Raw genomic sequence first — 13,881 nt, forward strand, 5'->3', positions numbered from 1 at the left:
AAAAAATTCTTATTGACAAATGGGCAAAACCTAGGATAGTGGCACATTAAAAAAAAAGTAAAATTACAACTAATTAGTATTTGAGGTGAAAGTAATTAGTCTTTTAATATGTAAAAAATAGATTTTTGTTGTAAATATGCCTGACAAGATTGTTACACTGAATGACATTTTAGTGGATTGACCCATGTATGTATGTATGTATGTATGTATGTATGTATGTATTAAATAAATAAATAAATAAATAAATAAATAAATACATTTTTTTTTTTTTTTTTTAGGAATAAGGAAAATCTGCCAAAATTTATTGCACTGCATTATATGTTTTGATCATCAAACTAAGCATTTAAACATCATCTTACTAAGACATATTATTGTGGGATAAAGAGTGACATCTGATATTTATATGCATTTTATTTACATAGTCTGCTGTTATAAAGATCTCAGTGATTGTCATTACAAGCTATCAATATATAAATATAACTATCAGCAGATGCACCATATTTTTGGCCTCTGAATAAAATGTTTGTCCTCCTCAAGTACGAGCTACATATTCTACTGTATCATACGATATGAGCCATAAAAGCCTCATGTATCATTATTTTGTCTAAAGGTTCAATAAAAAACTGCTCCATTTCAAGAAATACTGAAAAATGTTCACGTAGGTTGTGTATATAGGAAAAGAAAAGAAAATATGCTGCTAAAATATCTACTCAGATGTCTCTGTTTAGAAAGTCCAGCATGTTATTAGCTCTGGTGCTCAAGACTGTAGGGAGTTCACCGTGGCTTACAGGAAACCCATCTGCAGTAAATTTAGCCGGATCTGATGAGAAACCTTCAACTGCATTTAGATGCAAGAGCTGTTCTCAGACTGTGTGGCTACATACAATCAGTGTTTGGGATTGACAGCTGTATTTTGCTGCAAGGGTTTCCTCAAAGTCATGATGTTCGTCTTCAATGGCGTTATCTTTGTGAGTATGATCATTGTTGAGTTCTGGGGCCTGTACCATGATGGTAGTTGAACAAATTCAGAGTTACAGGATTAGTTTTGAGTTGACAAAACCAATTCAATCCGGCTTTGTTGGTACCATGATGCTGATCATCAACTTTCTTTGTCAACTCAGGCTTTGATCCTGAGTTTGTGGAGCATGTGTGACATCACTGGCGAACAGCCAATCACGAGCCTTGGTTAAAGATTAAAGGTTTTGCTAAAGATTAAGAGATTGAAGAATATGATGAATTTAAATGCATTTACAATTTGAAAAAGTACTTGTTCATGAAAGAGGACAAATAAAAGAAATGATCTTGCTCTATCAGTACAGTCACAAGTGAAACTTGTTAAGTTAGTTTATATAGTTGAAAATATAGAGCAATAGATTCTCGAACATGTAAGGTCATGTAGTCATTTTTAAAAAGCGTTATCTATTGATTCTACAGCTTATTTATATTGCATACGGTCTGTATAAAAGCCAAGCCACTTTCATGGAACCTAAAACCCAGGATTGGTGCAAACTAAACTGAAACTTATCTGGCTAGCCAGCTAATCTGGCTTCATGGTATACAGGCCCCTGGCCTTTCCAGGATTTCTTAATCCAACACATTTTTATTGCATCTATTTTAATTATTTCAGAATAGATTTCATAGTGCAAATCTATGACTCTCATCTCTTAACTATACTTTTACCGTAAAGGTCCCTTTTAAATTGAGCTACAATAACCCTTATCAGACAAGCAATATAATAAAAGCTCCTTCACCCACTTCAGTCATGTTTCCACATGCAAAATTGTATTTCATTGCATCATTAAACTGTAAGATGACACAGTATTTTCCTCTGTCCTCCTCTTCCTCATTGCAGCTGGCAGGCACTGCCATATTGGGGGTAGGCATCTGGGTGGCGGTGGACAGAGTCTCTCTTCTGAGCATTTTAGAGAACATTGAAGACGCGCCGCCTGAACTGGCCCAGCTGGCAAACATTGGCTATGTGCTGATCGGCGTGGGAGCGTTTCTGACGCTCGTGGGCTTCCTGGGATGCTGCGGAGCTGTAAAGGAAAGCAAATGCATGCTGCTCTCAGTGAGTGAACCCATTTCTGTCAAATGTGTTCAGCTAAAGCTGTTGTGAACGTTTCACTCCCAAAGTTTAGCCACAGATGCAGACAAAAAGGTACATTTCTCAACTTTTCTCCTAGTTCTTCAGCATCGTGCTCATCATCTTCCTCGTGGAGGTGGCAGCGGCGATAGTGCTCTTCGTCTTTGAGCCTTTGGTGAGAGCTGATGCACCGCACCAGAACAAAAGCACATATACTCTAAAAAAATTGGTGCAGAATTTACAATTTGCACTCAAAAATTGCTAGCAAATTTCACAAATAATTATAAAGAAACAGCAAATAACTAATTTAATTAAACATGGAATTTTGAGGTAGAAGTCTGACATAGCGGTTTTTTGTAAAACATTATCTTTATTTTGTTTACAACAATTTTATTTATTTATTTATTTTTACAAAACTGCTAACAGTTTTCACACACCGATTGATCAATGAATTTCCAATTGGATGGCTTTTCAATATTATTATTATTGGATAAGGATTTTTGAGGATCGTTTTATGGAGATTACTGTCACAAAGATTTAAAGAATCTCACGAAGAAACAATTCTAGCATATTTAGACAAACTAATAGAAATGTCATTATAGAAATTCCCATATTTCGAATCATTTCATAACCGTGGGAGCTGACATGCAGAAATAACACAAATGTCAAATATTTTCTTAGCAACTCAAAAAGCCTATGTAGTGAACTAAAAAAAAAAAAAAAAAATACAGAGTAATGATGTTATGTAAAAGGGATTTAAAATAAAATAATGATTTGATCCTGAAAATATGTGAGCTTTAAATGAATTCAAATTAATGCATTTTCCATGACCGAGTTCATATTCAGCACATTAAGAACCACAATGATTTATTATGTCTGTATAAAAATACATATAACATCCACATGCGCCTTATTATATGATTTGTTTATGATTCCATAATCCTATGTGGTTGAAATGAATCTGTCTTTACAAGTATGTAGCATGTGATTCTGTAAAATCAGAGGCTGATAGTGAATTTTATCCTCATTCCAGGTTCAGAAAGCTCTGGATGAAATTGGACAGAAAGTTGCTGAAAGCATTAAGAATAAATATGGCAAGGATGAGAGTTACACTTCAGTCTGGGATAGCACTATGTCTGAGGTATACGGCACCAGACATCATGTCTAGCTCTTTTCTGATATTAGAATCCCTCATAATTCCAACTCTTGTTTGTAAACCACAGCCTGTGCATGTGTGTGTGTTTTTTTAGCTGAAATGCTGCGGATATAACAACTACTCTGACTTCATGGGCTCTCCATTTGAATCTTCAGCATCATTATATCCTGTCACATGTTGCAGAAGCAGTTCAGGACCATGTAATGAAAATGAAGCAAAAAGAGCGGTATGTTACAGAATGCTTTGTGCTGAAAGTTACTACCAAAGCTGAAATGCATGAGATTAATGACATCAACGAATGTATGACAGTCCCATAGCCTCACTGCACACCACTAATTTGTCATTTAGCAAGACAGCAAGCTACTATTTGGATTATTTTGGCACATTGGTTTAGCCCATTGGGTTGCAAATAATAAATGCATGTGCATAATTGTCTAAGCAAATGCAGATATTGCACTGATGTGTGTATTTTATCAGTGTGTGTTTTTGCTGTTGTTGTAGTCTGTCGTGGGCTGTTTCGATGCATTAGTGAATCTGATTGAGGATAATGCAGTTCTGCTGGCTGGTGTGGCTTTGGGAATCGCCGCTTTAGAGGTATTTACTTCATTTCTACTTTCCACTTGATGAATTCAACACATGCAAGATATTCTATGCTGATTAATATGTCTTAATTTGCACCAAATGACATTAGACAAACATCATGATGATCAACATCTCAGTATGCGATACAATAGAACTGATGCTGTGAATTATTTTAGGAAAGGTCCACCACATATTTCATAAAAGTTCACCAGATTTTGTTCCATAGACTGAGATGAGATATTGAGGTTTGCGTACACAAGCAAAATTTACCACAACGACGGCCAATGTGGTTAAACCAATTGAAATACAAATAAAAATTAAGTTACGAAACAAAAAAGTTACTTTGGTGATATCAATAGAGATAGTGACTTAAAACTAGAAACATTAAAAATGGTTAAGTAACTAATTCATTCTCTTATTACTGCAAATGGCCTATTTTATACAATATTGCACCTGATTTGTTTCTTTACAGATTGCAGCAATGGTCGTTTCCATGATCCTCTACACGAATGTAGGAAAATGAGACCAGGACTGACTACAGACGGTTCTGTTTACATCACTGTTTACTGTGAAATGTAACTATTAAATACTTTAACTGGAGTTATGTACTGTATCTGCTGCAGAATGAATGACTTTGCACTAAAATCTGTTATATTTTTTGTTCTCTTTTAAATTACTTTTTTTTTTTACCTCAAGTACAATATTTTTTTTTACTCTGTACTCAACATAGATATGAGCCTGCATTCAAAGGATTAATATCTAAAGCAATGTCGTGTTGAATACTATAGCTCATCAAAAATCACTACAACATTTTCTACATTATCTTTGATACATTAAAAAATTGGTAACACTTTACTTAAAGCCTTTATCTATAATGCATTAAAGGATTATTAAGGGTAGCTATAATGCATTGAAATTATTCATAATGTGTGTTGTAATACATTATATCTTGTCATGAATAATTATAACCAAATTTAAAATGCATAGTATAACAATGAATTCATGAGATTGTACAATGCGTTAGGCTATAAGGTGCAATACACTGCATAATTAATGCATTAAAACTACTTTTATAATGCATTATACATAATGGCTTTAAGTAAAGTGTTACCCAAAAAAATCTACATCCTGTAATAATTTGAAGTATTTCTATAAATAAAATAAACTGATGTTTTTAAACTTCTGTAACAACTATCTTATGACACAGAAACTGTTTTTTTTCAACAGGGCTGCTGTTCCAACACAGTAGTTTCTTTCCTCCGTTAAACACAGATTTCATGCAGAAGGTACATATAGGTTTTTCCGAAACAAAACAAACAAAAATGACTGTGACAGTAATCCACGACTGCAGAGTAACCTTCCAAATCTTTAGACACTATATGACATAACTGTGACATGAATAAATCAAAGATGTAAGTCGATATTCACATAATCTTCCCCTTGGAGATGACGTTGAGGTTTAAAATGGCGCCTTTGGACAGGCTCTTGGTTTGACGTCATGGTGCTAAACGATTAATGCGTGTCACGTGACCGTATTGCGCCCGAAAAGCGCTCTATAAAACGCGATAACGAATGATTTTGAGAGCAACAGTGCCATGTTATCACGAGATTTGAAGCCAGTAATCTCTTAACAAAGCTATCGAAGACTTAAGATATTCCACGAATCGTATGGAGTGTTTTATGACACTTTTTGGAGCTTGGCATTTAAAATTTATCCACATTAATTTTAATATGAAAGAAAATGATGCTGTGTTGGAACAAGGACACCAGCAGGTGGTGCAAAGGCCACGTAAAGTATAGCATCTTGGACAGATGCACAAATGCTGTTTTCATACACAGTTAACTAGTGTAAGGTACTGGTTATCCATTTTTTAGTACAGTCCATTGTGTGTTTTTCAAATCTCTAAATGTATGTGTATTAATGTATTATTAATTCTGAGGTATTACATGACAAGGCCTTAAACTGTTGCAAAATAACAGCTTTATTTTCAGCATTTAAAACATCAACAGTGAGGTTTAAAGCTGAAAGACCAAAGCACATTTAAATAAAGAAAATACAAATGTGACTATATACTTTAATTAATTCATTTAACTTTTTTCTTTATCAATTTTTCTCAGTCCTTGAATAAAATAAACCTCTCATCATTTAATCCACACATCATACTGAAGGCACACCTCTGCAAGCACTTAACTACTATATACTATATACTTATACACATATCGGTTACACTTTACTTGAAGGGGTGTGCATAAGACTGACATGACGCCTTCATAATCATGACATGACACATGTCATGAATATGAAGGTTTTTTATGCAAGTTTATGACAACTGTCATTAAGTGTAATTCGCTCAGTTATGTAATTTGTAATGCAAAGATTACATTGTTTGAGATGTCTTTGTTATGGGCTATGGTTAGGGGTAAGGGTAGGGGTAGGGTTAGGTTAGGGTTAGGTCAAATAATGTCATATTTGCATTAAAAATGACATAACTGAGCGAATGACACTTAATGACAGTTGTCATGAATCCACTGTAGACCATGAGCACGAGCCTATCAAGATACAAGAGTCAGAGCCAACACCAGAGCCACAGATCGTCGGATTACTGGTGGAGTACAAGGGGATGTTGTGGAGCCCTACCCCCTCTACAACAGCTGAAGAAAGTGTAATGACCAAATGGGAGAGTGTTCCTTGCCCCAAGTCTGTTTCACGCAGCACCACAGTTTTATGGCGAGTTCACACTGCATGATTTTCAAAGTCGTCGGATCACTGTTATTTTCACACTGCACAACTATCTGCGGTAGTATTCAGTTGCTGCTGTGTTCAGATTGCACGATGGATTGGTGACAGGAGGTTAAACACAGCATGACTTTATAATAGGAAGAAACGCAGACAACTCTGTCTGGTCCACAAACTACATTTCATATAAGTCCTCCCAGAACTTCCCACTGCCTTGTATCTTGCTCTCTCATTGGCTGTAGGTCATCACCGATGTATTTTTCAGTCAGAACTCATTTCATACTGCAGGATTTTGAATTGCAGACAGGTCCAGATATTTAGCATGTCAAATATTTCACGAGCGTCCGCGATTCTCTCAGTTCGCGTCTTTGATAATTCACACTGCATGATTGTCACTCGGCTGAACGAGCACCGATTTGTCTCCGATTTTGGGCATTTGTTGGCAATTTTCGAAAAACCTGTCGGCCAGTGAAAATCGTGCACTGTGAACACGGCATTAGAGTCTCTGTTTCCACCCTGCCATGAATCTCCTGTGTCTCTGCTAGTTCTGCCCAGTACCAAGTCTGTGTAGTCGTTGATGCTCATGCCTAGCCTCCCTCTCCCACCTCCTCTTCCAAAACCACCCAGTCTTTTGGCTCCAGCTTCTCGGCTCTTCTATGTCTCCACTTTGCAATGTGGATGAGCCTCAGATTTTCCAGTCTCCATCTTCATCCTGGGGCTCCACAGGATTCCATCAGTCCTCGGACTCCACCGGGTTCAGTTGATCCTCCGACTAAGCCTTGGTCAGTCATTGACAGTCATGCACAGAAGAAGAGCTCAACCTCATGAAAGTCACCTGTGATAGTAAGAGTCACTCCTGGAACTCCAATCCAATTGTCATCAGGTTTATCAGTGATGAATCTGAATCAGTAGGTGTTCGTCCTTCTGTGTCACATGACTATGTAGCAGGAGAGGTGAGAAAACAAGACATGTCCAAACTCACAGCAGCATCTCTCTAGTATTGACTGTATGATCATGTGACCCTCATGAGAAACGGACAGCCGAGTGCTGACGTCACAGACTTGTTGCTCTGACATGTGTAGTTATGGATATATTCTCGATTGAGCAGTTAAATAATCATAATGACACCACCCAATATAGGATTTTTTGGACAAAAAAAAAATAGTTTGCGACAAGCCTAGAATCGGGCCACACCCCCCGATCATTCGGGGGTGCAGATCGGGCTTAAAATTGGCCTTAAAATCGTCTAGTGTGTGGGCAGCCTTAGAAAACAGAAGTGATTGTGACTCAGTTTCACCTGCTTTGGTGCAAATGAAAGTGACAGCAGGTGCACTGGGGAGCCAAAAGCGAGACAAAACCCCTTATCCGTCTTGACAGATTTGTCTCTAGTTTTGTGTTTTGAGGCAGTACCTGCAACCCAATCAACTCAAAGGTGCTTATAGGCACCTACTGTATCTATTGGCATTCTTCTTCTGCTATTGGGTCTGTGGCAGCCAGTGTTGGGCAGTAACGCATTACTTAGTAACGTGTTACTGTAATTTCGATATTTTTTTTTAGTAACAGATAATTTAATGTGCTACAATTTCCAAAATAGTAATTAGAGTATAGTTACAAGCCAAGGTCTCTATACGTTACCGCTGTGGTACATCATTGCTGACAGAATACAGTGTTTATCATCTAGATTGTAAAAAGGGTGTAGTACATGTGGCGTCCTCTACCTGAGACCTACTTTGACTGGTAAGCGCCTGCGAACTGGATACTACCATTGAAAACAAACTCAGCATGGAGAGAGAATAGTACGCATTCTGTAGCTGGAAATAAAATCATTATTTTGAGTTTATTTCTGTCAAAGGCAAGATAGAAATATCTAAACATAAAATATCTAAAAACAAATAAATTGCTATTCATCTATTGCACAAGAACAACTAATTAACAGGCGCAAGCATAGGCAGAGTTTCTATTTATAACAGGTGTTTGCAGTGTAGCCATGTTTATTTTTAGAACGCAATGGCCAAGCAGAGGTGTTAGAATCTACTCACCACTCAAAAAGCCTGAGCTCCTATGCAGTGGTGAAATTTTGGGCGCTCACGAGTCCTCTCATTATAGTGCACCAGAACACCCACCACACACCAGCTTATCGGTGGAGAGCAGACAGAGTGATGAAGCCAATCGGTAGATATGGGGATGGTTAGGAGGCCATGATGGTCAGAGGCCAATGGGCAAATTTGGCCAGAATGCCGTGGTAACACCTCTAGTCTTTTCAAAAGACATCCTGGGATTTTTAATGACCACAGAGAGTCAGGACCTCGGTTTAACGTCTCATCCGGTTTTCACAGGAGGTCTCCCATCCAGGTACTGACCAGCTCAACCCTGCTTAGCTTCAGTGGGTAACCAGTCTTGGGCTACAGGGTGATATGGCTGCCGGCCAATTTTAGTTAAAAATAACAGTGGTTTGGTAATGTCGATGCTTTAATAACAAATATTTTATCGGGAACGTTTATGCTTGGATGTTGTGGCTAGGCAACACACAGAACTTACTATTTCATGTACATTGAATGGACATACAGGAAAAAAGTAATGTAACTAGTAATGTAACTAATTACATCCGCTTCCGGCTTCGCTACCGTTTGGGCGCTCTTGCTTACTGCTCCACGCTTTGCTCTCTGTTTATGTATCTCTGTTTATGTATTTTTCTAAGATTCTAACTTCAGCAGATCAGCACAGTGCTCAAACAACACATTTTTGGCACAAACACTAAACTAAAAACTTTTCGGGACTGGAATAATACGATGAAAAAGAAGACTCTTTGCCTCCCACTGCCAGCAGCTTACATTCTGGAGACGGGAAAACACAGCTGCCTACATTCAAACAGATGAGAAAGAAAATGCCTCTTGTGCAATCTACTTGCTGCATGAACTGCCACAAACTTCTATAAAGGATTGCGGTTCTTGAAACAAATTATGTTATATTTACAAGGTTCGGGAGGAGCGCGTCAGATACTTAGCCTAATTAACACAGGTGGAGCGCACTCAAGTTAATTAACACCATGGCATAAATACAGTGTGCCTGTAGCTTTCTCTATTTCTGTTTTATTTGTGATGGAACATCTATGGCCTTCTCAAGCAGTATGGCTGACCCATTTAATCTGCGGCCTGTTATGCATCAAACTAAGATTGATGTAAAGACATAAAGTAATGCCATCAAGTTAGCATTTTTAAACATTCACTCACTAAAAAATAAATAATTTCTAATCAATGACTTAATAACCACAAACAACCTGGATTTATGTTTCTTAATGAAACATGGCTAGAAGAAACAGCCCCTCCTTAAACTTGACTTTAATAAGTGTTTGCAGGACTGTTAGGAGAGGTGGAGGTGTAGCTGCTCTATTTAAGGATGTCTATCAATGCAAGCAAGTGTCATTTGGTCAGTACTTGTCTTTTGAATGTCTAGGGATTGTGCTGAAAGGTGCTCCACGTATTCTGTTTATCATTATTCACAGGCCTCCAAAATACTCTCCAGCCTTTGTTGAAGAGATCACAGAACTGTTATCAATGATTTCCTCAGAGTTTGACTGTTTTGCTATTGCAGGGGATTTTAATATTCACATAGATAATGCAGAAAACAAAACTACAAAAGAAATTATAACTGTTTTAAACACTTTTGACCTGATTCAGCATGTGCATGAACCCACACACAATCGTGGACATACTCTAGACTTAATCATCAGTAGAGGTCTAAACATTTTATCCATTGTTATTAAGGATGTAGCACTATCTGCATCACTTCTGTATGTTCTTTGACATACTGATCTCTGCTACCACTGAATCTAGATCTGTCTCTGTCAGAAAGAGATGCATTAATGAGAACACTAGTGTGCTATTTATGAAGGCTAGATCTTTAAAACCAAGCATTTCTGCAGACTCTGTGGATCTTCTCCTTGATTCCTTTAGCTCAACAGTTAAGAATGTTATTGATGATATTGCTCCTGTGAAAGTCAGCAAGAAGACTGGCAGACAAAAAGCACCCTGGAGAAAATCAACAGCAGTACTGAGTATGAAAAGACAATGCAGAAAAGCTGAGCGGATGTGGCGGAAGACGAAACTTGAAATTCACTATAGCATCTATAAAGACACCCTTCATGCTTTCAAAGTGGAACAAGCCACAGCTAGACAGACCTTCTTCTCAAACCTTATAAATACTAACTTAAACAACACTCGCACTCTTTTTGCTACTGTTGAGAGACTGACAACCAAACTCCCTGAAAAGTTGTTAAACCCCTTCTGAAAAAGAGCAATCTTGATAACACCATATTGAGCAACTATAGACCAATATCAAATCTTCCTTTTATAGGAAAGATTATTGAAAAGGTAGTCTTTAATCAGCTGAACAAGTACTTACACTCAAATGGCTGGCAAAATATAAAATATCAGACTATTAGATCTTAGTGCTGCGTTTGACACGGTCGATCATAACATACTACTAGAGAGACTAGAGACTGGGGTCGGGCTTTCTGGGATGGTCATCAAATGGTACAGGTCATACTTAACCATGTGCATTAGGGAAGTGTAACTCACACACAACTGAACACACACACACAATATCTACCAAATAGTTAGCGTGAGAACAGGTAGTGTGAGTTGAGGTTGAAGTCATGAGAACCTCCACGTCCATCAGTTTCTCAGGTACGATATCCGTCATAATATATTCAGTGTGTGAGAATAGCATGTTTTACTCTTCACTGTGCTTGATTTCATTGATTAACTCCAAAATTCACCATACTAACTCTGAAATGGCATCTGTCAGCAGTTCTTGGTCTTTCAGCACTGTGGCTGATGGAGAACTCGCTGGCTGTTAACATCACTGGATCTGTGGGAAGCAACATCTCAGTCAGCTGCAGCTATCCTGAAACCTATGAGAACAACAGCAAGTACTTCTGCCAGATGAGTGGCTCATTTGCTCCAGGAGATCTTCAGTGTGTTCACACCACCCAACCAGAGACGAGGTCTGAACGAGGGAGAGTCGCTCTTCTGGATGACACCAGTGCTCATCTTCTTACAGCAAACATCTCTAGACTGGCTCCAGAAGACTCGGGAAAGCACTGGTGTGGTGTGGATATCGCTCTGCTGCCAGATTTCACCTCAGAGATCTGGATAACAGTCACCAAAGGTGAGATACACAATAGCTGAATATGCACTATGCTCAATGTCCTTAAAAGTTGATGTGACGTGTAATTTTACTGTCTTCAAAGAAAAAGGCTTTATGTTTATTCATTTATTTACTGCAAAAAACACAGATTTTTTTCCATAAACACACAATTATCTGTTCAAATTGTGTTCAAATTATTGAGGAAATTGTACAATGAAGAAAAAATATATTTAAATGAGTGGCACTATCAAATTGGTCAAACATTTGATCATGAAATGATACCTTAAAAATAGTCCAAAAATTAAGCAAATAAATATAAATAATAAAGTTAAACAAATGAATTAACAAGTTAAAACAAATAATAATAGTAATAATAATAATAATAATAATGTCAAATAAATAGATAAATTAAAAAAAAAAAAAAAACACCAAAGGAGGGGTGAGCAATAGGACCAAAACATAAAATACCAGATTTTTCACAATAACGATCTAAATCACAACATAGTTATTTTTGCTGAAAATTTTAGATTGCATTGTAATTTTAGAGCCAGATTTACATTCAAAATTCGGAAAATCAGAGCGATGCGATTGCCGAATGGAGTTAACTTACGTCTTACTGCATTTTAACATTGCTTTAAACTTTAAACTACTAGAGAGACTGGAAAACTGGGTCGGGCTTTCTGGGATGGTCATCAAATGGTACAGGTCATACTTAACCATGTGCATTAGGGAAGTGTAACTCACACACAACTGAACACACACACACAATATCTACCAAATAGTTAGCGTGAGAACAGGTAGTGTGAGTTGAGGTTGAAGTCATGAGAACCTCCACGTCCATCAGTTTCTCAGGTACGATATCCGTCATAATATATTCAGTGTGTGAGAATAGCATGTTTTACTCTTCACTGTGCTTGATTTCATTGATTAACTCCAAAATTCACCATACTAACTCTGAAATGGCATCTGTCAGCAGTTCTTGGTCTTTCAGCACTGTGGCTGATGGAGAACTCGCTGGCTGTTAACATCACTGGATCTGTGGGAAGCAACATCTCAGTCAGCTGCAGCTATCCTGAAACCTATGAGAACAACAGCAAGTACTTCTGCCAGATGAGTGGCTCATTTGCTCCAGGAGATCTTCAGTGTGTTCACACCACCCAACCAGAGACGAGGTCTGAACGAGGGAGAGTCGCTCTTCTGGATGACACCAGTGCTCATCTTCTTACAGCAAACATCTCTAGACTGGCTCCAGAAGACTCGGGAAAGCACTGGTGTGGTGTGGATATCGCTCTGCTGCCAGATTTCACCTCAGAGATCTGGATAACAGTCACCAAAGGTGAGATACACAATAGCTGAATATGCACTATGCTCAATGTCCTTAAAAGTTGATGTGACGTGTAATTTTACTGTCTTCAAAGAAAAAGGCTTTATGTTTATTCATTTATTTACTGCAAAAAACACAGATTTTTTTCCATAAACACACAATTATCTGTTCAAATTGTGTTCAAATTATTGAGGAAATTGTACAATGAAGAAAAAATATATTTAAATGAGTGGCACTATCAAATTGGTCAAACATTTGATCATGAAATGATACCTTAAAAATAGTCCAAAAATTAAGCAAATAAATATAAATAATAAAGTTAAACAAATGAATTAACAAGTTAAAACAAATAATAATAGTAATAATAATAATAATAATAATGTCAAATAAATAGATAAATTAAAAAAAAAAAAAAAACACCAAAGGAGGGGTGAGCAATAGGACCAAAACATAAAATACCAGATTTTTCACAATAACGATCTAAATCACAACATAGTTATTTTTGCTGAAAATTTTAGATTGCATTGTAATTTTAGAGCCAGATTTACATTCAAAATTCGGAAAATCAGAGCGATGCGATTGCCGAATGGAGTTAACTTACGTCTTACTGCATTTTAACATTGCTTTAAACTTTAAACTGGCAAAGTTTAAAAACGCATGAACACCAGAAACTTTTGTAAAAATGCAACACTGCAACCTTACATTAAAAGTAACCGCGATAGACGTGAAAATACAAACAAATAAAATAAAATATCCTTTACGATTGGAATTGGTGAGGTTTACCTTCTACAATCGAATGAACTTGTAATATTTATAAGGAATTACTTCCATGTTCAATTATTCAGCTCTCC

At 37.2% G+C, this 13,881-nt stretch overlaps 2 protein-coding genes across 2 annotated transcripts; both read left to right on the top strand.

Annotated features, from left to right (window-relative positions):
- The first annotated feature begins 920 nt into the window (after nucleotides 1-920).
- Nucleotides 921-4,423, top strand: tspan34a (tetraspanin 34a). The gene is made up of 7 exons (XM_016448795.1): nucleotides 921-968; nucleotides 1,853-2,068; nucleotides 2,184-2,258; nucleotides 3,117-3,224; nucleotides 3,334-3,465; nucleotides 3,741-3,833; nucleotides 4,294-4,423. The coding sequence occupies exons 1-7, from the start codon at nucleotides 939-941 to the stop codon at nucleotides 4,342-4,344; spliced, it is 705 nt and encodes a 234-aa protein (XP_016304281.1). The 5' UTR covers nucleotides 921-938; the 3' UTR covers nucleotides 4,345-4,423.
- Nucleotides 4,424-12,524: 8,101 nt separating this feature from the next.
- On the top strand, nucleotides 12,525-13,062 carry LOC107659748 (CMRF35-like molecule 8). Its single transcript, XM_016448780.1, has 2 exons — nucleotides 12,525-12,558; nucleotides 12,683-13,062. The coding sequence occupies exons 1-2, from the start codon at nucleotides 12,528-12,530 to the stop codon at nucleotides 13,060-13,062; spliced, it is 411 nt and encodes a 136-aa protein (XP_016304266.1). The 5' UTR covers nucleotides 12,525-12,527.
- The last annotated feature ends 819 nt before the right edge of the window (nucleotides 13,063-13,881 follow it).

Source organism: Sinocyclocheilus anshuiensis, unplaced genomic scaffold (assembly GCF_001515605.1).
Source record: "Sinocyclocheilus anshuiensis isolate Anshui unplaced genomic scaffold, SAMN03320099.WGS_v1.1 scaffold968, whole genome shotgun sequence".
Classification (NCBI taxonomy): Eukaryota; Metazoa; Chordata; class Actinopteri; order Cypriniformes; family Cyprinidae; genus Sinocyclocheilus; species Sinocyclocheilus anshuiensis.

Bases quoted from the DNA above. Each gene is read 5' to 3' on its own strand.
- tspan34a (XM_016448795.1), top strand. From the start codon at position 939: ATGATGTTCGTCTTCAATGGCGTTATCTTT. The intron at 969-1,852 runs GTGAGTATGATC...TCCTCATTGCAG, and splicing joins TCTTCAATGGCGTTATCTTT to CTGGCAGGCACTGCCATATT. The intron at 2,069-2,183 runs GTGAGTGAACCC...CTTTTCTCCTAG, and splicing joins GCAAATGCATGCTGCTCTCA to TTCTTCAGCATCGTGCTCAT.
- LOC107659748 (XM_016448780.1), top strand. From the start codon at position 12,528: ATGAGAACCTCCACGTCCATCAGTTTCTCAG. The intron at 12,559-12,682 runs GTACGATATCCG...ATCTGTCAGCAG, and splicing joins CACGTCCATCAGTTTCTCAG to TTCTTGGTCTTTCAGCACTG.